Source organism: Armigeres subalbatus, chromosome 2 (genome assembly GCF_024139115.2).
Source record: "Armigeres subalbatus isolate Guangzhou_Male chromosome 2, GZ_Asu_2, whole genome shotgun sequence".
Taxonomy (NCBI): Eukaryota; Metazoa; Arthropoda; class Insecta; order Diptera; family Culicidae; genus Armigeres; species Armigeres subalbatus.
The window spans coordinates 108,497,015-108,521,111 of NC_085140.1; the positions used below are offsets into that span (position 1 = coordinate 108,497,015).

General features: G+C 42.8%; 4 protein-coding genes and 1 long non-coding RNA gene across 14 annotated transcripts in view; 2 read left to right on the top strand and 3 right to left on the bottom strand.

Moving 5' to 3' along the window:
- LOC134214914 (probable chitinase 2) overlaps positions 1-792 on the bottom strand; it is a 51,851-nt gene extending 51,059 nt beyond the window's left edge. For 2 of the 6 annotated variants that reach the window (XM_062694186.1, XM_062694185.1), the window contains exon 1: positions 467-701. The gene's annotated coding sequence lies outside the window, so the exon portion shown is untranslated. The other 4 variants (XM_062694189.1, XM_062694187.1, XM_062694188.1 and 1 more) reach the window with 4 other exon arrangements.
- A 7,205-nt stretch (positions 793-7,997) lies between these two features.
- LOC134209140 (uncharacterized) lies at positions 7,998-8,516 on the top strand. The gene has a single exon (XM_062685123.1). The coding sequence runs from the start codon at positions 7,998-8,000 to the stop codon at positions 8,514-8,516; it is 519 nt and encodes a 172-aa protein (XP_062541107.1).
- A 579-nt stretch (positions 8,517-9,095) lies between these two features.
- Positions 9,096-24,097, bottom strand: part of LOC134210642 (uncharacterized) — a 79,424-nt gene continuing 64,422 nt past the window's right edge. For 3 of the 5 annotated variants that reach the window (XM_062686797.1, XM_062686795.1, XM_062686796.1), the window contains one exon: positions 9,096-13,787. In XM_062686797.1, coding sequence (XP_062542781.1) covers positions 11,265-13,787 — 2,523 coding nt within the window. In that variant the 3' untranslated portion in view covers positions 9,096-11,264. The remainder of the gene's footprint in view (positions 13,788-24,097) is intronic. The other 2 variants (XM_062686799.1, XM_062686798.1) reach the window with 2 other exon arrangements.
- LOC134214915 (uncharacterized) lies at positions 13,901-14,738 on the top strand. The gene is made up of 3 exons (XR_009979973.1): positions 13,901-14,029; positions 14,239-14,541; positions 14,612-14,738. It is a non-coding gene; the product is annotated as an uncharacterized LOC134214915 (long non-coding RNA).
- On the bottom strand, positions 15,927-17,659 carry LOC134215195 (uncharacterized). Its single transcript, XM_062694426.1, has 4 exons — positions 17,291-17,659; positions 16,963-17,231; positions 16,688-16,875; positions 15,927-16,085 (listed from the first exon to the last, which is right to left on the bottom strand). The coding sequence occupies exons 1-4, from the start codon at positions 17,314-17,316 to the stop codon at positions 15,927-15,929; spliced, it is 642 nt and encodes a 213-aa protein (XP_062550410.1). The 5' UTR covers positions 17,317-17,659.

Here is a 24,097-nt window from a genome sequence, read left to right on the forward strand (position 1 = left end):
ATACAAAAATATCGGATATCGAAATAAAAATATCGATATTCCGATATATCGGAAGTATCGGAACGTCCCTAAAAACAAGTAACTTAATATCTGCAAAACTGAAAATTATATTAAAATTATGAAAATATGATAAATAGAATTGGATAGAAAGGCGAAGTGAATAATATGAATAAATGATCAAACTCAATAAATTGAGTGAAAAGGGTAATGATTTGTGAATTTTTTACATCTTTTTAAATAAATTCGAGTCACAATAAAATTTTATGTAAAATATCAGATCAACCGAATCGTTATATCGGAATCGTTAAAACGGTAATAGAAACGTGATCATTTATCACAAAAGTCGAGCCTCCCTTTTAAAAATATTTTCATCAGTGATAAGGATAAAGACATAAAGACATAACAAACTTCTGACACTGCTTTGCTCATATCAATCAAGTGATTTTGATCTAGAACTATTCATTACACGCAAAAACCACCAATGTCCCTGCGCAAGTTCGATAAAATTCGCTTCCCAGTGCACCGTGATTGCGCGAGAGACCTCGCTTGAAACTGCACTAGAGAGCGCGGTGCGCAAGGAGACGGGAAGGCGGAAGACAATTAGCCACTCGCCGCGAATGGATTTCTTGTGTTTCTTCTCCAGCGCTGCTGGAAGGTAATCGTTGCACTGCTGCGCGAAATAGACCTTTCACACGTTTCCCACTCACTCACCAGTACGAACCGCGCCGATCGAATTCCCAACACGAACTGATTCATAAAGTGGTTCAACCCGCGTGGACGCCGACGCTGAAGTTGGTTGAAAGAACAACGACTTCGTCGGCATGGTTGGCTCTCGTGGGAACGGCAATTAAACCGGTTTGCTTTGCATTATATCGCTGCAGCCCGCTAGTCTTCGATGGAAGAGAACCCATATCGAAATCAAGGAGATAGGCCGATGACATACTAACGCGTGTGCGTGCGCGAACGCGTCCAAGACAAAAGAATTTCTCTTGCTGATATTCTGCTTTACGAGTGCTTGGACGCGTTCCGCATCGCTCGACGCGTCAGTATGTCATCGCCCATAGAGGTTTGGGAGAACAGTGCATAACGCACCCACGGGGCAAAATGCGCTAACTTATAAAATCATTTATATGTTTTTATAGGGCATTTGTGAACTCTTTTTTAGGTTCGTCAAAAACGGACACCGCTGTAGCTCAATCAATTTTAGAACTGAACTTCGCCAGAAAATGTCGTTGTGGATAGTAAATTTTGTATCTGCACGTTGAAAAGGTTCGGTATTTTTGTTTATGTTGGTGAAAACATCGAAAAAGCTTAAGGGGTGCATATTGGACTGTTCTCCCCTACGGCTACTGACTGGTCCGATAGCAGTGCCATGTCATGCCAAGCCTTAATGTTATTCATTGAAAAAGTTTGGGCAGGTAATAGGGTCTAGAGAACGAGTGGTACGTTTCCGCCGTCGAATAGTGGTTGAGCTCACAGATCACAGGGTATGCAATATAGGAGAGCGACGCGCGCAAACCAATCATGCAGTGCGAGAGTTTGTTGTTCAACTTCCATCACATGTACGCATGTCGCATGTACGCTTGAACTGAGGCTGTCTGTGACTTGTGAGTACCCACTCAAGATTGGGGAAAATTGGAGCGCATGCATCCTGTTTTTCCTGTATCTGTGATGTTGATTTGGACACCCTAGTAACATTGATTTTAAGTACCAATTTTAAAATTTATGATTGCTGGTTAAGTATCTCAAAGTTTATGCATATCCACTGGTTAATCGATGGTTAGTGAGGTTAATGAGACGATACGAAGCTACCTTCCCTTGGGGCATTGAAGCATGGAATGCAGTCAGTATTTACATTATCTAAGTACATCAGCGCTGAACATGAATGAAATTTCCTGATCCAGATCATTCAGGCCTGATAGAACGAATACAGATCTAACCGTTGAATCATTACTCACACGCAACGTAAGCTCGGCTCGTACGCACAGCAAATGTAAGTTTATAAACAAGTCAGGTGCACTCGTGCTCCCATTCGCAAGAATGAATAGACGTTCAAAAAGTAAAAGCAGTTCTGTGATGAGTCAGAGTTAGAATAACATAGAATTCTGATGACTGTTCAATAAATTGTATTTTTTTTAAAACGTGGGATAATGTCTGGTAACATACAGTCGCCTCCCAGATGATAGTCATAAGGCAGACCCACCTACCAGTATTCGCTAATACTTGTGAGCCATCTTAGAAGAAAAAAATCTTGGAAATAAAAATTGATCATACTTGTTTATCATCTATTTTCTACTTGTTTACATATTAGTGTTATATTAGTGTAATTAGTCCTGCTTGTGTACAAAATTGTTTAAACGAACACGAAAAAATGACATCAGATCCCTGCATTTTTCTCATAGTGGACAATCGACAATCGTCAATTTTGTTCCTCCAATTTCTCCGAACATTTAGACGCAGGACTTTTCGGTCCGCCACTACTGGCTACTGGTATAATCAGAGTTTAAATCGAAGCAAATTTAATTTTCGTCTGCATGTTGCCGGACCTAAGCTGTTTACGCAATCCGTACAAGAACCTTTTCGCAGCAGCAATACGTCTTTTCACTTCGCGTGAAGTGTCATTGTCACATGTCACAAGCGTTCTATTTAACAATTTCAAACACACTCCCATCAAGCACCAAAACCACTAAGTCTCTATCTCTTCCCGCAACCATGTGCTTCCCAGTCAACACAAGATCGTATATGATGCCACATAAGATGCTAATGTGGAGGCCACATAGGTTCATCCCCATACAATATGTATTATTATTTATTCAGACTAAGGCCGAAGTGGCCTGTGCGGTATATAAGACTCTTCTCCAATCGGCTCGGTCCATGGCTACACGTCGTCAGCCACGCAGTCTACGGAGGGTCCGCAAGTCATCTTCCACCTGATCGATCCACCTTACCCGCACCTCGCCTTCTTGTGCCCGTCGGATCGTTGTCGAGAACCATTTTCACCGGGTTACTGTCCGACATTCTGGCTACGTGCCCGGCCCACCACAGTCGTCCGATTTTCGCGGTGTGAACGATGGATGGTTCTCCCAACAGCTGATGCAACTCGTGATTCATTCGCCTCCTCCACGTACCGTTCGCCATCTGCACCCCACCATAGATGGTACATAGCACTTTCCTTTAGAAAACTCCAAGTGGGCGTTGGTCCTCCACAAGCATCGTCCAGGTCTCGCGTCCGTAGAGGACTACCGGTCTAATGAGCGTTTTGTAGATTGTCAGTTTGGTACGGCGGCGAACTCTATTCGATCTTGCGGAGTCCAAAGTATGTACGATTTCCAGCCACTATGCGTCTCCGAATTTCTCTGCTGGTATCATTTTCGGCAGTCACCAGTGAGTCCAAGTACACAAATTCTTTTACCACCTCGATTTCATCACCACCTATGCAAACTCGCGGTGGGTGGCTCACATTGTCTTCTCTTGAACCTCTTCCTATCATGTACTTCGTCTTCGACGTGTTGATGACTAGTCCGATCCGCTTGGCTTCCCTCTTCAGTCTGATGTAGGCTTCTTCCATCTTTTCAAAGTTACGTGCCATAATATCTATGTCATCGGCGAAGCCAAACAGCTGGACGGACTTATTGAAAATTGTACCACTCGTGTTAATCCCTGCTCTTCGTATTACCCCTTCCAAAGCGATGTTGAATAGCAGACACGAAAGACCATCACCTTGCCGTAACCCTCTGCGGGTTTCGAAGGGACTCGAGAATGCTCCTGAAACTCGAACTACGCACATCACCCGATCCATGGATCCAGGATGTGACAACTCAATTGAGACTGCCTTGTTGTTTTTTAGTCGGTTGCTCTGACGAGGTGGTCGCCAGTGCAGCCAAATTAATTTGGTACAAAATCTTCCAAATATCATGTATCAAAACTTGATGTTTTCTTTCCGTTCTTTCCATTATTTATGTAAGAGAAGCGAAAGACTAACAGATAGAAGTTTTCGCTAATAAAAATGTGACTTTGAGATCGAAAATGACAAAAAGGTGAATGACAATGCTTAAAATCGACAGTTTTAAACCATTATAACCTCTTAGAATAATTTATATGGCGTTTGCAGTTCAATATAAATTTATTTTTCACCAAAAAACTGGAACTCAAACATTTACGTATTTTGCTTAATATCAACTTTACAAACATGCAACACGGCCAAACTAACAACATGCTGCCCTACGAAAAACGCGCCACCACCAATCGAAGTAATCGATTGTCATTTTCAACCAATCAGCAACCGGTACGATTATGACAGCAAATCGGTACGATTTTTACTGATTACTTGGCACATCCTATCCTAGATTACCATCAGCGTGTGATTATACCTGAGCGTGTCGATCAGTGCGCAGCAAGCCATGACTCGTCCTCTTCTGGTCAGACCTCCGTGGCGTGCACACGCACCCACGGAGAGCTGCTGTCACAACAATTCGCTCCTGCCATTTGGGGCCACACATTTTGGCGATCCTGCCAGGTTATTTGTTGGATCCTGACGCTGATTTCAAAAGGTGAGTTGAATCTAATTGGTAATGTGCTAATTTGTTGAAATACTGATGATTTAAAAAAAACACAAGGCAATGGGTTTGTATTGCTACAAAGCGTGTCTGGAAGAACGCTGCAAAATGGATTGTGGTTTGGAAAATCACAAAGCGCGTCTGGAAGACCGCTGGAAAATGGATTGTGGTTTGGAAAATCACAAAGCGCGTCTGGAAGACCGCTGGAAAATGGATTGTGGTTTGGGAAATCATAAAGTGCGTCAGGAAGACCGCTGGAAAATGGATTGTGGTTTGGAAAATCACAAAGCGCGTCTGGAAGACCGCTAGAAAATGGATTGTGGTTTGGAAAATCACAAAGCGCGTCTAGAAGACCGCTGGAAAATGGATTGTGATTTGGAAAATCACAAAGCGCGTCTGGAAGACCGCTGGAAAATGGATTGTGGTTTGAAAAATCACAAAGCATGGGAGACCGCTGGTTTGTGGTTTGCAATACCACAAGGCGTGTCTGGGAGACTGCCGAGAAAAAAATTAACAATCTAGAAAATCCCAAGGTGGGTCATGGAAGCATTTATTTTGGTTAACATAACTTAGCGACTTTAGTGTACATGAGACTACCAGTGAAGCTAGTTCTATCGAAATCTTAGAGATATGGAGATCTATCGTATGCTACAAAGTTGTTTGTTACCCGTTGGATGAGATATCCAACATTAACGAAGCTAAAAAACGATGCCAGCGTTCACAAAGACATAAGTTTGGAGTTATTGACTAATAGTACTGGTTAACATAAGTCTAAAATTTAGATATATACTTATGCTATCCCATTTAAGTATGATATCTCTGCGAAATTTTAGATAAATATCATATCCTAGGCCACATGTTCCCAAACTACTTGTACATGCGACCCAGCTAGCAGAATCGCATATTGCTTGCGACCCTCCCACATTGGCTTTTAGAATTTGGATAAAAAATAAGCTCGCGTTAGATTGAACAAACCATTATGAATTGCTTCATATCCCATCATTATATTTTTTTGAATGGATTGGAAATGATTTGGATTTCGAACGGATTTGGATTAGATTTTGGTGGGATTTGATTGGAATGGATTTGAATTGGATTTGGATTGGATTTGGATTAGATTTTGGTTAGATTTGGATTGGATTTGATTTAGATTTGGATTAGAATTGCATTTGATTGGATTTGGATTTGGAACGGATTTAGATTGGATTTGGATCGGATTTGGATTAGATTTTGATTGCAGTGGATTTGGAATGGATGTAGAACGGATTTGGATTGAATGTAGAATGGATTTGGATTGGATTTGGATTAGATTTTGGTTGGATTTGGATTTAATTGGAATGGATTTGAATTGGATGTGGATTGGATTTGGATTGGATTTGGACTGGATTTGATTTAGAATTGGATTAAAATTGCATTTGATTGGATTTGGATTTTGAACGGATTTAGATTGGATAAGAATTGGATGTTGATTGAAATAGGATTGAATGTGGCTTGGATTTTTATTGGAATTGGTTTTAATTTGAGTTGGATTTGAATTGTTTGGATTTCATTGTATTTCATTGTATTTCATTTGACAGAATCTCAAAATTTATTGTTCTCCATTCACTACATAGATCCAAATCTAATGGCTGTGATAGATTTGTGGGACAAATAAGGACAAAATAATGAATCAAGATTCGTCTTTCGCAACCCATCATTGATCAGCTCACGACCTCCCTGGGAGTCGCGGCCCACAGTTTGGGAACACATGTTCATAGCGGTTGTTAGCAAGTTCAACATCGATATGTTGAAGGTCAGCTTGCTGGTATTACTATATATGAAGCTGATAGTTGGACGGTATAAGATATTTAGATTATTGTTACAATATCAAATGTTTTTGTGAGATCAATTACCAATTTAGTTTAACATTTTAATGATACAACCCATTGACTTGCATTTCGTTGTTCTGCGATTGAAAACCACGATGATCATACAAGTTTATTTTGGAGTTCAGTTTTCAAAGAAAATCATCGGTTTCTCTAAAGCAATATGTTTATCTTCGTCTCGCGCAAATAGCTTAAAAAAAATCAATACGTTCTATGCTAGAGGATTTTTTTTTGCCTTTTTTATTGAGAGAAGAAGGGAAATGTGGGGTTTGAGTATATTACCATCAGCGTGTGATTATACCTGAGCGTGTCGATCAGTGCGCAGCAAGCCATGACTCGTCCTCTTCTGGTCAGACCTCCGTGGCGTGCACACGCACCCACGGAGAGCTGCTGTCACAACAATTCGCTCCGGCCATTTGGGGCCACACACCATGCTGCATTCTTCTCTTCAACTAACTGCTCACATTCGTCGTCATACCAGTCGTTTCTCTGATCCGGAGCCACCGTGCCTAGTGCAGCGGTTGCGGTGCTTCCAATGGCGGATCGAATATCTCTCCAGCCATCTTCAAGAGATGCTGCGCCTAGCTGCTCTTCCGTTGGGAGTGCCACTTCCAGCTGCTGCGCGTAGTCTTGGGCTAGTCTACCGTATTGTAGCCGCCCAATGTTTAGCCGCGGCGGACGACTCCGACGCGTGTTGATCACCGTCGAGAGTTTTGAGCGCAGACATACTGCAACGAGGTAGTGGTCGGATTCAATATTCGCACTGCGGTAAGTGCGTACGTTCGTGATGTCGGAGAAGAATTTACCGTCGATTAGAACGTGGTCGATTTGGTTTTCCGTTACTTGATTAGGTGATTTCCATGTGGCCTTGTGGATATTCTTGCGGGGGAAGAAAGTGCTTCGGACTACCATTCCGCGGGAGGCTGCCATGTTTATGCATCGTTGACCGTTGTCGTTCGATACGGTATGCAGACTATCCGGTCCGATGACCGGTCTATACATTTCCTCCCTCCCTACCTGAGCGTTCATGTCGAAGTGAACCATATTGTTAATATAATATATTTGGTGTTTGTATCCATTCATCGATGGCAACGGTATTTTGCGAGTTGGTGGCAGGCTTAAAAATTCGGAGCTACCTTACGACATGAAGGATCCGATCATCTTACCGAAGCTGCATCGCTACACTGCACTTTTGATCGAGAAGGTTCATCTTGAAAATCTTCACTGCGGCACTAGCTTACTGATTGCATCCTTGAATCAACGCTTCTGGATTCTCGGCTGTAGCTCAATAATACGGCAGGTGATTCAAAACTGTGTCCGTTGTAACTTCCTCAAGGGACATACAGCAACCTAGCTAATGGGAAACCTTCCATCGATTCGTACAACAGCAGTAACAAGAGCGTTCACGCACATTGGTGTGGACTACGCAGGGCCAATCCTGATTAAACCAAACAACCAGTTTTCATATGCCTGTCGTCGAAAGCCGTCCACCTTGAAGCAGCAGGAGATCTTTCAACTAACACGTTCCTCAACGCTTTGAAATCGCTTTGTATCACGACGTGGCTTGTGCAACGAGATGTGGTCAGACAACGGCACGAACTTTGTCGGTGCTGACAGTCAGCTGAATGCTAATTCTGACATCGAATACAGCAAGGAGTTAAAGGAGGTCTACGAACTGCTGCAATCAGGATTACACAATGAAGCAGTTGGATACTTTCTTGCAAACAAGGGTATTGCATGGAACTTTATCACCCCATTCTCGCCGCACAAAGGAGGTATACGGGAAGCTTTGGTGAGAAGTACCAAGAAGCATCTACGAGCTGTCATTGGCAAGGCACCTCTTACCTTTGAGGAATTGATTACCGTGTTGTGCCAAACCGAGGCTTGCCTCAACTCGAGGCCACTCTGTGCTGTTTCAAAGTTTCATGATAGCACCGAAGCCTTAACTCCGGGGCACTTCATCATTGGGCAGGCTTTAAATCTTATTCCCATACCTGTTGTTCACCATATTCCCGAGAACCGTTTGGACAAGTACCAAAAATTGCAAAGACACACAACTGACATCTGGCGACTTGTCAACTCTGCAATCGCGTAATAAGTGGACAAGCTCGCAAGTAAACGTCGAAATAGGGCAGCTGGTGGCGGTGAAAAACGACAATCTCCCTCCGTCACAATGGGAGTTAGCTAGGATTAAAGCGGTACATCCTGATAAGGAAAGTAGAGTTCGCATGGTGACGCTTCGCCATGGCCAGGTGGAGTTCCATCGTTCAATTAATAAGGTCTGCCCACTGCTTGGTCATTGAGCCAAGTGCCTCAAGGGGCGGGAATATGTTCGATTTTATCGTTTTGTATCGGTGCGCCCTTCGCGCAGCTACGATATTGCATTATATTTTCCTCACTCTCTACTAGACCAGCAAAGAAAAACTTTAAAAAAATTAAAAACATAAATTAAGCCAGTGGTCCTTTCTAGGTTTTCCGTAGTATCCGAAACTCATCAACAGGTTTGGAGAGGCCAAGGAAGGTTCAGTGGGTTAGACCAGTCACGGCTGGAGGAGGTACAGAGACGAATCACACTTTATTGAGTTTGCTTCACCACATTCCCTGCATTGGATCTCTATGTATTGGGATTATAGGATTTCGGATATTCACTACCACACATTTTACCCAAATCGTATGCAATCCATTCTTTTATTGTTTTGTTAACAAATTCTTACATTTCGTTATTGTATTTTTTTTCTTCATATTTTGTATAAGAATATCAGCGTATATCATTTCTTTTATTTATGTTTCCGTCTCCATTTGGATTATCGTAAATAACATATATACAGTCTAACATGGAGCATATCTTGTTGTTAACATAATTTGTCTTTGTCGCAATACTTCTGACTATAAGTAATATCAAATTTGCAGTCCAATTTGAACTGAACAGTCCCGAATGTTGAGTGGAATAATTTTCAAATAGTAAATCAGTTTTTGAACAGAAGTTTTAACTTTGTTCCCAAGAAGTTTTGCATATTTAAGATCACTTCGAAGCTAAAAAGAATGAAAAAAAATACGTATTTTTAGCCTCGGGCTGAAAACTAACTATGATAATTATTTGACATCAAGAAAAAACCCAAAGAGAGCTAACGAGTTGGGATTAATTTCTGGGACACGGACAAGGTCTACTATAGCTCAGATCATCAAACATAAACGTCCATCAGCTTGTTAAACATTCTTGTTGCGAACGATTACATGGATGGGGATCATTTTTAACATAAAATATTATGTACAATAGTAATTAAATACTACATACTCAACATGAAATCCTTAGCGGTGATAGCATGATTCTAAGTTTAATAGAAAATTAAAGCTGATGATTGAAACTAAAAGAGATCGGTCTCCGTTAATATATTTTTGTTTTCAATCTGTTTTTGCTTCTACAATATAAAAATTTGTTTTCAACTATTTATTCTTAATGAACTTGTAACGTAATTTCAATTATACTTTTGTATCCTAAAATATTAATTTCGAATAATTCCGTACGTCCATCAATTTGATGTTCGCCTGCTTGTCTGCATCAGTAGGAATGATATTAGAATTATTAAACTAATTCTCGCTAGCAATTGGAACACTTCCAAGGACATGAAACGATCAACAAGTGTTATCTTTTTTAGCTAAACGCGCTAAAGTGGTTGGAAGGACCCGGATGGAAACGTACTTTCATTTGAAGCTCGCTTGAAACAGAAACACATACGCTACAACAATGGCTAGCTGATAAAGTATATTGTGCTCGCTTTTATGCTATTATTTGTTCACTACTACGACTAATGTACAACTATTTTTGTGTTTGTTGTTTGATACGAGCCTTGTGTTAATGCGGATGAATTATGTGTCCGTGAGGATACTAATGATCAAAGTCTTCTTGCTGTCTATTTGATATTTTTTAGTCTTTATTTAAGAGAACTTCAGCCTGAAGATCGTTCATCTCTTATTTGATATCTAGTTTCATAGAGAACTCTCACCCTCTTCAAATTAGATACGGCTTTGTGATGGTTTGTTCAATAGTTCGAAAATAAATATTTAAATAAAATCCAAGTAAAAAAATGAATCCTAGATTTTTCATGCTGTTGATGCTGTTATAATTATTCGCTTTATCTTCAGGAACTTATAGATTTGTTCAAAAAAGTGCAAACGTCAAAACGTTTGTTACAGTTTCTGTGGCTGGTTTACTGCAAATGCCGGTAACAGTAGTGTTACGGCATTGACAGTTAGCCAGGAAGTAAACAGCTGGAAATGCTTGGAAGAAATGGAAGACAAGGGACAGCCCAATATGATTGGCTGATCAAACTGTAGACGTAGAATACGAAGCTACCATAACATTTGTGGCCAAATCTAAAAGAACGTCCAACGTGTTCGTATCTTCAAATGATTGGAAGCATTTGATTGTAGCAACCTCGACCAAACCGCGTGTCTTTCGGTTTCCCAAAGCTAACATTATTGTATAAGGTCAAATAAGCCTTTCAAATGAACGATAGATTTCTAATCGATGAATAGGAAAAAAATGAAAATGGGTTGAAAAATCATTTGTTCGTGACGCACTCATTTTTCAAACTTCTGAAGTGTACTCTTGCATCCGTATCGAAAACAAAAATACTTCTTTAAATTAAATTTCATGCAAATGATACAAACGAATGAACATCAGAACAAACATTGATTGATTATACAGAAAATTCTCAGAATATCCCACAGCACGATTTTCCCCAGAAAACACATATCCGTAGCAAACAACTCACAGCTATTGATCATCTAACTTTCTAGACACACTTTTTCGGTTAGGATCTACTCAAACATACACTTCATCTCACAATCGATGTCGATCGCTCGGATCGGAGAGATCGTTTTCGTCGTTGCTGCTATCGTCAGCCCGGTTGGTCTGTTGGTTCTGTTCCAAGTCCCGTGGTGCAGCGCCGTTACTGTTGCTGCCGGCCACCGTTGCGGCACCGGATGAGCCCTGGCAGTGGCTGTGCCGTCCTTCCGGATAGAGTAAGCCCGCATCACTACTGCTGAGATTCTGTATGATCGAGCTTATGTTGGTCCCCAAACTTTGCCGTTTGATTGGAGTAATGTTCAGGTTTTTGGGCGATTTCGGTTTGAAATGTTGAGCTGGTGGTTGTTGAGATTGCGCCGAAGAGACCGACGGGTGCTGATGTTGGAAGCTGAGATGCTCGCGGGATGACGGCACTGGCATCTTGCTCGGTAGGTAGGAGAACTGGGCGGACAAGTCCTGCTGGGTCATGTAGGACAGAGTTAGCGGGGTGGTTTCATTGTACTTACTGGATTCCTTGATTACCTCGTACTGCGAGTCGGGTGCCAAGAAGATATCCTGGAGATTTTTCGTCGAACGCCGGTGGGCTTCTTGGCTCTGTTCGTTCGACGAGTATGGATAAGATGCAATAAAATTGGAACTGTTAGGTTCCGCTGCAAAGTCTGCAACGGGGCCTTTGGATGTTGCTTGGCCACCACTGCTACTACTGGGTTGCGATGAAGCGTTGAAGTTATTGGTGGATTCCTGTTGGGGATATGGTACCGAGGGAAAATTTGTACTTGGAGTTGCAGGCGACAAATCGGTATAGTCTGTCTTTTCACCCGACTCAACGGAACACATACTCTGGCGAGAGATGTCTTTATGCATTAACGAAGGACGAGGCATCACAGTGGGTTTCTCGTACGTCTCAGGGATAATTTGTGGGAAAGGTAATCTACTGCGGACGGAGGGTTCTCTCTTACCGAACCTCTGAGCAATGTAGTCATCGGCTTGGTCCTTGCTAAACTGATCTTGGTCCTGTACCATCTTGTTCTTGTCCTTCATATTCCTACGTCTTTGGTTAGCATCCTCATAGTAGTTGTCATTCTTGACGGATATGTTACAGCAGCTACTAACATCCGCAAAATACACTTCCGACTCAGTTGGTTCCATAGTCTTTCCGTTCATGCCGTCAGCCTCAAGTGCTTCTACTGTCTGAAACCCAGTGTTTTCGACACCAGCCTTAATTCTCCTCGTTTTGGCATGCATTGGTGCCGATTGGCCACTACAACCAGGTTCATTGTTCGGCAGCGAAGGTTCGTTATACTCATTTTCTGATGTCTCCACGGAGTTTTGGGCACCATTAGAAGCGTTAGCGTTGAACACATTTTGAACGTTGACCCTGGTTGCAGGTTGGTTGGGACCGATACTCTTCGCGCCAGCCTCTACCCGTTTCTTGGTTTTCCTCAGAGGCAAAGTATTCGAGAACCGATCCCTTGGTCCGTCACTATCCGATGGCGTGTTTTCGTAATTGTCCTTGGCTGGTTTGAACGCTTGTCGTTTTCCCGGATTACGGAATGCGTTTTGTTGAGTTGCGTTGTTGAACTGTTGGATGGAATGGTTTTCGGAAGCCATTGGATGTTGATGGCATTCAAGAATGGCTATATTGGTTTGGGGAGCATTTGGTTCAATCATTGGTTGACACTGTGATGGATGGATATACTGATAGCGGCCTCGTCGGGCTGGACTGTTTGGATCACTGTAGGGTGGAGGCGGTCCCCAAATTCCATACTGCTGCTCGATAACGTTGTATCTCGGCTGGTTAGTTCCAACCTGAACCGGTTCCACTGCATTCGCCCTGTTAGAAAACCCATATTGTGAATCCGGACTGTGAGGAGACATGCGCTGGGAATCGTTTCGCTGCCATGGCATCCTCGGCCAACTCCATCCGGGCATTCTTCTGCCGTTCTGATTCAGTCTATTACCGCCCGTGTTCTCTTCACCCCCAGGATTGGGGGAATAGAAGTTTCCCGCCTGACCAGGAGTCCAAAATCGTTGATCGCCTTCCCATGGATAAGATGATGGCATCACATTTCGGTGTGCATGACACTGCTCGCAACATCGACAGTTTCCGTTTCTACCAGCTGCCAGCATGGGCCCTGATGGAAGCACCGAAGGTCCTTGTTGCCCCGAATACAACGATCTACACCTCAGTTCCAGCTGCTCCCAGTACATTTTCTTGCGTTCATGGCTTAGCAACTGGTAGACCAGCATGCAGCTAAAAACCGCCACCAACACGCCGGCCACTGACAGACCGAAGACTGCCCGTAAACAAGAATACAATGCCCCATGGACGACTCCACAATCGGAGGTGGAATCGAACACAAACCGCACGTTATCGTCCAGACCTTCGGCTTGCTTTTCGGCTGTCACCGAGTAGCACGTGCAGGTTCGTGTCTTCTGCGTGTATTCACATTCCCTCAGCACCTGCAGACGGCTCATGTGCAAGACTGTGGTGGTGACTGTGACGAGGGCGCAGGTTAGCGCCGATGCCAGTCCGCATGCGCCGGAAAGTTTGATCTGTGAAACATACAGTGGATAAGTTTTGATAAGTAAAGTGCGTGATAAATATTTTTAATGTATTTCGCGACTACGAAGGTAGGGTGTCGCCACCTACTTTAGTTTGGAATGTGCGTGACGAAAAAGTAAACAAACAAAGTTATTTCCGTAGCGTTTGAATTTGGTTTATTTTCAGTAAATTCAACTCGATCTAGTGGATTTTTGAGGTGATATCGATTATCTGAATAGTAAATTTACTGCCGGTAAGTAGAAACTTGTTCTATTTATTCGATTTGTGCATAGAAAAACCTTTCCAATTTGGGTATGTTTCAGTACCACAAAAAACTGTCTACTTTAGATAAAGCATTTTTTATTCTATTATCGATGATACGTTATGTTTAATAACTCTAGTGATAGAATTGGACTGAAAGAATAAATACCATAATCATTTTTTCGTTTGTACCTATTACAGAGGCCAAAATGAGCACTGAAAAGGCGAGTGTTTTTCCTGGAAATTTGGAGGTGTACAGTGTAGATGCCGGGAAAGCGAAGCACACTCAAGAAACAGCACCAGTTTTTCGTAACCGGACAATTTGCTGTGTTCCGGGTTGCAAGCAGCGATACAAGCCGGGAATATCTTTTCATGCTTTTCCCCCGAAAAGTGATGAAAAGCGATATCGCGTTTGGACGAAGAACCTCAGTTTGAAGTATGAACCGACTAAGACGACTCGTGTTTGCAGTCTTCATTTCAGCATTAAAAACTTTATTTCGCCAAGTAAGTATAATGTTTAAAATCAGCCTAATATAACATGAAATATATTCATTTTCATCCTTCTTTATTATAGCCGTTAATCGACAAACCGACCGCCTGATACTGAAACCATCTGCTGTTCCAGATTCGAGTTTACCCCACGTATCAGCTTCCAAGGAAGCAAGCATAAAGCGTCGCGCCGAGAGGGCTGAAAATCGATCGCTCCAAAAGAATTGTCACAAGAAGGATTTCGAAAATATTGAGACGTTCCAGTTTTCCGTGCCCACTTTTATGGATGCCGGGATTCAGGTTTATACAACCGGCATCGAGAAACGTCAAATGAAACGTTCATGTGCCATCTCTTTTGATGAGGATGAAGATGGACTGGTTGCTTGGACAGGATTCCAATCGAAGTCCATGTTACGTTTCATCGCCACTGTTATAAGTACATTGAAGGACTTTAAAATAAAAAAAAGCATTCTACATTGACAATTGAAGAAGAAATTCTCATTGTATTTGTTAAGCTTAAAACTAATTTATCTTTTCGGTGTATATCGGTGCTGTTTCGTATCCATGTACAAACCGTATCTGCTTGCTTTCACCGTACGGTTCCAATTTTGTCCGCAGCCTTGAAGGCTTTGATATACTGGCCTACTACAGAACAAATTGCAAAAAACATTCCTCATTACTTCAAGCCAAAATTCGAAGATGTGGTTGTAGTTCTTGATTGCACCGAACTGCCAATCACGAAGCCCAAATGCTTGCATTGTCGCATAAATACTTACTCTCATTACAAGTCACGTGAAACAGCTAAATATTTGATTGGTGTTACGCCCGGTGGAAGTATTTCGTACGTAAGTTCTGGATATGGAGGAAAATCCTCTGATAAGCAGATCGTCATAGAAGAAGAAGTGTTGGATCGCTTAGCTCCAGGCGAAGCAGTGATGACCGACAAAGGATTCATGATAGATGAAGAATGTAAACGACGAAATGTGAAATTGGTACGTCCTCCATTCCTGAGAGCACCCCAGACACAGCTGAGCAAAGTGGAAGCAGCACAAAATGTATCTATTGCTGCAGCTCGAGTCCACGTCGAAAGAGCTATTCAACGAATTCGAATTTTTTCGTTCTTCAACAATAAAATTGATATTCGATTTTTGCCGATTCTCGACGATCTTATGATCATCGCTTGTGCCATTGTGAATATGTCCAGTCCAATTATTGCCAATAATAAATTTTAAGCAAAAGCGAAAAATTAAAAAAAAATGGATTTCGAAAGTACTTCAATTCAAAATCACAGATCATATTCTCGAGATTATCACAGAAGTTGAAAACAAGGGTCCCTAATTATAAATAAATATATATTTTAAATTACAGAATAACAAGATAGATTTATTTCCAAAATGTCCTCAGTTTTTAAGTGTATACAGGTATTTCAAGTAAATGTTGAAATAAACTTCTTTGAGAGCGTTCAAAAGTTCGTACACGTACTCTTCTTCCAAATCAATCGTTGATATAAAACATTTATCCTCAAACTCTGAATATATGATGAAATCGGCTTTGGTACACTGAAGCACAAACATATTTATTTGTATTTGTGCAAAATACTGGTGTCTTCTTCGGAGTTGCTTAGATGATTTGGTCAGATACGGTAAATCCCCCAAGAAATCGTCGGTACTAGATGTTTTCCCTGCCAATGGACATTTCACTTCGATGATTTTTCGTTCGCTAATTATCACACCATCAGGAGAACATCCAATCCATGGTATTTGTGGTGGAATAACAAATCCACATCGCTCTACAGAGTATCCGGTTTGAGCTATGTAGGATTCGATCGCCATTTGCTCGCAGCGTCGTCCATGTTCAATGGCTGCTGTCTTAAGGTTTTCTGGCATTATCATCCTCACAACTTTGCGTTTCCAATCTTTAGACTTCTCCTTTTCGGTCGCATAGTAAGTGAAGAGTGAGTATGCGTTTGAAGCCGTTATGCGCAAACTGCGTTCCTCAAGCCATTCATCCGAGTTTTGTGAAACCGTCCTTAAGCAAATGTCGGTGGATTCTTTCGCGGAAACGCATATTTTCATTTCATAATAAGTTGAAAGATTTGTTTCAAAGGACCAACAAAATATTTATAGGTAAGATCAAATTCAGGCCGAAATAGCTCTTGAACGAATAGTTTCAGAGTTTGCATAGAAAAATCTTCGAACGATATGATTGAGCATGACGAATTTAAAGACAACTTGCGTGTTGAAACTTCAATACATTGTAAATCAATGTTTGTTTCCGTTTCTGGGTTGATATCGTCTTGAACTGAAGGTCTGCCACAGAGTTCATATCCCAGTGCACTGTTCGGAAAACCTGTAACAAACGTGAAAATAACATACCGTTTATAGTTGATACTACTCTATATTTCAATAAGTGCTTAATTTTACACTTAGCACTTACTTTTTACAAATTGTTGCAGAATTTGCGATTGTTCTGTTTCCGACACCATGTATTGCTGATACTTGGTGTTTTTGATCGGTTTGCTGTTTTCAAATGGTTCTTCAACTTCAGATACGTTTAAACTATCCTGCATTGCTGAGCCCGATCTTTCACTGAAACACAGATCTTTCAGCCGCTTAGCTCTATACATGTCCGATGCGGTTTGAGCGGCAATTTTGCCCCATTTTTGTTGTAAATCGGTTACTGTAAGCAGAGGAACTGTTGCATCCCTTTTTGACGAAAAATCGAATTATTATATACATAAAATACAAATTGGATGAATACTCACTTCAACAAATGGTATAGTACGGCCATTTGATGTTTGCACTTTCCTTTCCCGGCTTTACAAGTACAAGAAAAAGTCCATTGCACTTGCGATTCATTTGTCCGGATCTTGATCACGTGTGGTGCAGAGCTAGGTGAAGATGACTGCAAACATGTTGCAAAAATGCTTACTCCATCCTTGTATATTTGTTTCTCTCCAACAATCAATAAATGGCCAGCGTTATACACTCTTTCCCCCTCATGGACTAGGCGACTTCCGCCAGCAGCAAAATCGAAAATGTGAGTTAGCTGCACGGGTACCTCATATGTTCCGCAGTCGAGGTTTGACTCCTACAATCAATGAATAAAAACGATACAGTTTCTTCTCGATTCATAACAATTTTTCACCAAACAACTTTCACACCATATACAACTAATGTAAGGGAGATGTTCTATGCTTCAATAGATTATTTTCAATTAATTTTTCATTAATAATTTATCGTCACAAAAACGGTTACATTTGAGGTAAAAAAAAGTGGTACATTTTGTTGTGACGAAAAATCTATTTCACACTATTTCTATGGTTGATATGATGCAATATTTTGATAATTTATGAAATATTCTTGCACTCACTACTTACCATTGTTGATTAAAAACTCGTAAAATAACAAAATTGATTGAATCAAAAACTGTTTTTTTTTCTTACGTTTGTTTACTTTTCCGTTCACGCACACAAGCTGTCAAAATTTGCTTCGTAGTCGCGAATTTAGGGGACAACTTTGTCAGGTTTTGTTTTTTTTATTGAAGAGTTTTGTGGTCCACAACATTTATTTATATAGGGGAACTGTTCTGTTTTCCATCTCACTGAACCTATATTCATCTCATCGCGAAACAAGGAAATACGGCACTAATTTCGTCGCTTCTTTTTGCTAACATGCGTGCTCACTGCTGAAAAAATCACAAAAATAATAAACAAACCAAATACCTTTTCATTGCTTTGTTTTTCGTGAGACCAATATCGGAGCTATGAGATGAAGTCCAGGAGCAGTAACCCTACAAATAATCTGCCCCGATTTGCACAAGAGTCCTATGTCCTATACCGATTTTTGGATTTTAATTTTTATTTTCAAAAATTATCTAAAATTGTGTCCTATTTAAGAAAAACTGATAGAATAATAAGCTTCGTTTCCAATATTCAAAGCTCACTTATGTTATTTCTTATTGATATTCATTAGCATAACAGTTTCCGATTTTGATACTTATCTGTCACACACTACATAATCTATGAAAATCTATGTGAATATGTACATTATGTGGAAGATATTGATTTGGAAAATGTATTCCCTTCGATAGGACTCGAACCCATGACCCTACAGTACGCTAGACTGGTGCTTTAACCAACTAAGCTACGAAGGACCCGCGACGGCCTTCGCAACCTAGCGGTTACTGAACGAGCTCGAGATTCCCAAATTGGATGCAGTCAAATCACTCGCAATCCATTTCTCAAGCCAACATATCCGCATGTGTGTAGTACACTTTCACATTAGAGGAGCCCATCTTCACCGTAACTTGGGAGGGAAAGGAAGTGTTAATGTAGTACTTACCTAATGAAAAGCCCTCATAAGTATCACGGAGTTGGATATTGGGGAAGGTATTCGTTGGGTCAGGATTTGTCTGTAGCCGACAATGTGACCAATGGTCACTGACCATGGTAGATCTTATACCGTAACATACCACGCAAAGGTGTCTACCCAGCGTTACAGAGACGTTGACCCGAGAAGGCGAAAGGCACCAACTAGACGCAAGTCGCCGGGCCGCAAGAGGGTAGCAGCCGGCCTGTGCTATCGGCGCCAATCCCTGGCAGCTGGTCAGTAGGGCAAAGCGGAAGTCGAACGCATGTCGACCGCAAAGAAAACTAACAACAGAGACAAGGCCTTTGATGAGCAAAACTACGCTAAAGTTTTTAAATTGCTGCGGGCGGCCGAAAAGCTTTCGGCGCTGGGTCAGGACGTGCGAAGCGTCAGACGCATCAAGACCGGTGAAATGATCTTGGTGCTGAAATGCGGAGCGCAGGCTAGTGGGACTGACTACAGGAAGCTGGCCCAAGAGGTCTTGGGTGACGACGCCGAGGTGAGGTCGATGGGGGCGGAATCGATTCTCCAGTGCAAGCAACTGGACGATGTCACGAGCGCGGACGACGTCGTCTCTGCCGTCAAAGACCAGCGCGGTGCAGAGGTCGAGAAGACCTCTGTACGCCTAAGAGGCGGTCCCTTTGTCACGCAGGTAGCCTTCCTTAGGTTACCGGTTGTGGAAGCAAAACAGGTAATGGAGCGAGGGAAGTTGGAGATCGGCTGGTCACTATGCCCAGTGAGCGAACTCGAGCCGCTTTCAGTTGACAGGAGCTATCGGTGCTTAGAGTTGGGGCAAAAGTCCTGCAACTGTGTCGTCGTTGTGGTGAGGAAGGGCACAAGGCGCAGGAATGCGATAAGGCACCAAAGTGCCACATCTGCGCCAGCAAAAAGCAAGCCTGTAACCACTTTATAGATGGCTCTTCGTGTCCCATCAGAGAGACAAACAAGAAGAAGCCGTGCAGGTAACACAGCTGAATCTTAACCACTGTGTAATTGCCCAGCAGCTGCTGTGGCAGTTGGTCTCGGGGTCGAGGACCGATGTCGCTTTCCTGTCCGATCCATACAATGTCCCTGTCGATAACGGCAACTGCGAGACGGTACCCGATCCAAGAGGTGGTACACTCCTCTGCTGAGGGTGGTTCGATAGTCTAGATCAATGGTGTGTTCTACTGTAGCTGCTATGCCCCACCAATGTGGTAATTAAAACAGTTCAACCAGATGATAGGCTATTGTCCGAGTTGGGTCGTAAGCCGATCGTCATGGCAGGAGATTTTAACGCTTAGGCAGTGGAGTAGGGCAGCCGCTGCACCAATCGAGGGGTTTAAGAGGTTACAAGAGGCGCTAGCAAAGCTCGACGCAGTGCTAGTCACTAAAGGTTCCCCAAGCACGTTCAAAAGGAACGGGGTCGAGTCATGGATTGACGTAACGTTTGTCAGTCCTGGTCTGGCACCAGACTTGGACTGGAGGGTGGATGAGGGTTACACCCATAGTGATCATCTAGCAATTCAATTTAAAATCAACTATGGCGTGCAACATCCAAGGTCCGGGACCTGTCAAGTCCGTAGGTGAAGAACCAATCACTTCGACAGCGAAGTTTTTACCGCGCCTTGAGACTGGAAGCTAACACTGAAGGTCTAAGCGGGGATGCGTTGGTAGCTGTCCTATCACGCGCGTGCGATGCCACCATGTCGAGGAAAGCCCTGCCGAGAAATGGCAGACGCCCGGTATACTGATGGAGTGCCGAGATTGCGGCCCTTCGATCAACCTGCCTCAGGGCTAGATGAAGGATTCAACGTGCCCGCACCGAGGATGAAAGAGTGGACCACCGCGCCGTGAAGTGTTTCGAGCTGCGAAACTGACCTTTAACAAGGCCATCAAGACCAGTAAGAGAGCGTGTTTCGACAACCTACGCGAAGGAACCAACGCGAATCCATTTGTGTGACACGCCTACAGGATAGTGATGGCCAAGACCATAGGGAGCCCCCGAACGCAACGGTCCCTGGATAGGTTGACGAGGATTATCGAGGTACTCTTCCCGTCCCGAGCCAAAAGTCCCTCTCCTACACCGCAAGGCAATATGGGTGCGACCGAAGTAGTGGCTCCGGTACCGAACGAAGAGTTACTCGCGGTGGCCAAATCCCTGTTAACGAACAAAGCTTCAGGGTCTGATGGAGTTCTGAACAGCGCTCTAAAGGCAGCAATCATAGCGAACCCGAACATGTTAAGTCCACGTTGGACGCTATTAACTCGGTGGTAAAGACCGCCGAGATAGCGATCCAACAGAAAAGGCTAGATGTTTGATACTGTGCGTTAGTGACACTTGATATGGAGAACGCATTCAACAGCGCAAGCTAGGATGCCATCGCGCTCACGTTACATCGGCTTAGCTTGCCGGTGGGCCTGTACCGGATTGTGGAAAACTATTTCCAGAACCGTGTACTATTATACGAGACCGATGCCGGCCGGTCAGAGAAGCGTTTCTTTTACCGCAGGAGTTCCACAAGGTTCAATACTGAGCCCGGTATTATAGAACCTTATATACGACGGGGTTCTGAAGCTAAAGTTTCCTCCTGGTGTTAAGATCGTCGGCTTCGTCGATAACGTATCCTTGGAGGTCCTTGGAGTCAATTCTCGAGGTAGAACTGACCACATCACACGCGATCAGCACGGTGACTGATTGAATGAGCGCTAGAGGCTTTGATCTCGCTCAATATAAGACAGAAGTGGTTATCATTAACAACCGCCAAGTCGGTTCAACATGCACTGATTCATGTGGGTGAAGTCGCGATTAAAGCGGAGTTTAAACCTCCTTGGGGTCGTAATAGACGACAAGCTGACCTTCGTCATGTCGAGTATGCGTGCAAGAGGACTTCGACTGCTGTCGTGGCATTATCGAGGATGATGTCCAACAGTTCCAAGTTGTGTGTCAGTAGACGTAGGCTACTGGCAGGCGTTGCTGGGTGAGAGCTCTGGGGGTAACCAGTTACCTGCGCAAGCTGGAGAGCACGTACCGCTTGATGTGTCTCAGAGTGATATCTTCGAATCTATACCATTTCGTCGAATGATATTTAGTCGAATGACATTTGGTCGAAAGGACATTACGTCGAATGGACGTTTGGTCGAAGGGACATTTAGTTAATAACAATTTAGCTTTAGTCAATAACAATTTAAAAATGAATGATTTATTGTGGTGTTTATAAAAGTCACATCATTATCGCTCCAATATTGTCCGATGAATCTATTCGTGTGATAGCGTGATAGCGAGCATGATGCCAGTCGGGCTGGTCATCCGGGAAGACGAGGAAAGTTTCGAGCTACGTGTTATCAGAAGAAAAAAAAAGTAAGCCCTAAAAGTAAGTGGGAGCACCGGCTGATACCTAACATATCGAGCTGGGTGAGAAGACCCCATGGAGAAGTTCACTTCCATCTGACACAATTCCTGTCAGGCCATGGCTGCTTCGGCAGTACCTCTACAGGTTTGGGCACATGGAGGGCCCCTTTTGCCCTGACTGCCCAGGTGTTGATGAAACTGCAGAGCACATACTGTTCGTAGGGCTACGTTTCGACGTCGAAAGAAGAGCCATGCTAGACGTTTGCGGTCGGGATACAACCCCGGATACACTTATCCAGAGGATGTGTTGAAATGATATTTCTTGTCACCTACCGCCAGAACACATCAGATCTAATTGTTTAGACAATATTTTTTCTGCGTGATCCTACACATGGCATGATGAGGTTATGGAAGTCAAGCAATGTTTCTGTAGTAGTTCGAAACCCCTCCTTCTCTGGAAGGGGGCTCCCATATAAATGAAACCAAAATTTATGCATAAATTCAAAAACTAATCAAACAAACGACATCAGATTTGGCATGTGGAAATTTTCGGGGGACTTCTATGAAAATGAAACTTTCCACTATTTTACCTCCAGGTGGCGCTGTAGGCATTCAATCGCGCTCATTAGTAACTTCTACAATCTTTACATTATTGCGAAGTGGCTTCCAAAAACCGCGAGTGACTTTGTCAAAAAATAAAAAAAGTTATAGAATGTAGAGTAAACGTTGGTTTTTCAGCTGGAGGAAAACGCGCCATCCAGCTATTCTACAAGCAGAATCACGATTAGAGGACGATTTGCGGACCCTCCGCAGACTGCGTGGTTGGCGAATGGAATGGTTGGTCCATGGTTGGCCATGGACCGAGCCGAATGGAGAAGACTTTTATGTAGGTATTGCACAGGCCACTCCGGCCTTAGTCTGGTAATAAATAAAAAACAAGCAGAATCAATCGGATCAATGTGCTTCGATTTACTTGGTTTGTTCGATACAAGTTTTGCAATTGACTGAAATTAACGATAGGGGAAGAGGTCCCAAAATAAGACAATAAAGCAGTGTTTGCTTAGCTAGGGCATATTGCACCCCCTTCCCCTATTGGGGCTCACTATCTTCCCTGATCGACTTTGTATGGGAATGAGTTGGATGGAGCGTTTTACCTCGGGGAAGTGAAAATTATTTTTTTCAACTTTTTTCATCTAGGTAGGGGAACGGTTCGCCACTTCATCTCATAGCTCCTATTTCCATCCCATCAAAAACAAAGCAATGGAAAGGAATTTGGTTTGTTTATTATTTTTGTGATTTTTTCAGCAGTAAGCACGCATGTTGACAAAAAGAAACGACGAATTTGGTGCCGTATTTCTTTGTATAGCGATGAGATGGATATATGTACAGTGAGATGGAGTTCGGAACAGTTCCCCTATAACTTTGTTGTTTTTTGATGAAATCAATCGCGGTTTTCGGGAGCCTCTTTGTAACAATGTGAAGATTGTAAATGTCACTAATGAGCGGGATTGAATGACTGCAGCGCCACCTAGAGGTACAATGTGCAAAGTATGAATTTTCCCATATATTTAGTCGATTTTCTCATACAAATTTCATGCTAGTTGAGCATCCACTTAAACTTGACGGATCTGGCTGAAATTTTGATTTTCAGGGGGTGTTCAGAAAGAAAGGGAGTGAATTTATGCCCAACGTTTGGTCCTTCGAGCCGGATAGCCTGAATCCAGCAATCCAGAAGGCAAGGCAAGTTTCGCGAAATCGTGTACGGTCGCACTGTGAAGAATCGCGTAGCGGGTCGGTTAGTGTGCGCGAAAGTGATAGTCGCGGGACCGTGGTACCAGTGTCCGTCGCAGTCAGCGGAACTGTTGAGTTC

Coding starts and splice junctions, on each gene's coding strand:
- LOC134209140 (XM_062685123.1), top strand. CDS start 7,998: ATGTGGTCAGACAACGGCACGAACTTTGTCGGTGCTGACAGTCAGCTG.
- LOC134215195 (XM_062694426.1), bottom strand. CDS start 17,316: ATGGCCGTACTATACCATTTGTTGAA. Junction 17,232..17,290: donor GTACTATACCATTTGTTGAA/GTGAGTATTCAT, acceptor TTCGTCAAAAAG/GGATGCAACAGTTCCTCTGC. Junction 16,876..16,962: donor TCTGCAACAATTTGTAAAAA/GTAAGTGCTAAG, acceptor CGTTTGTTACAG/GTTTTCCGAACAGTGCACTG.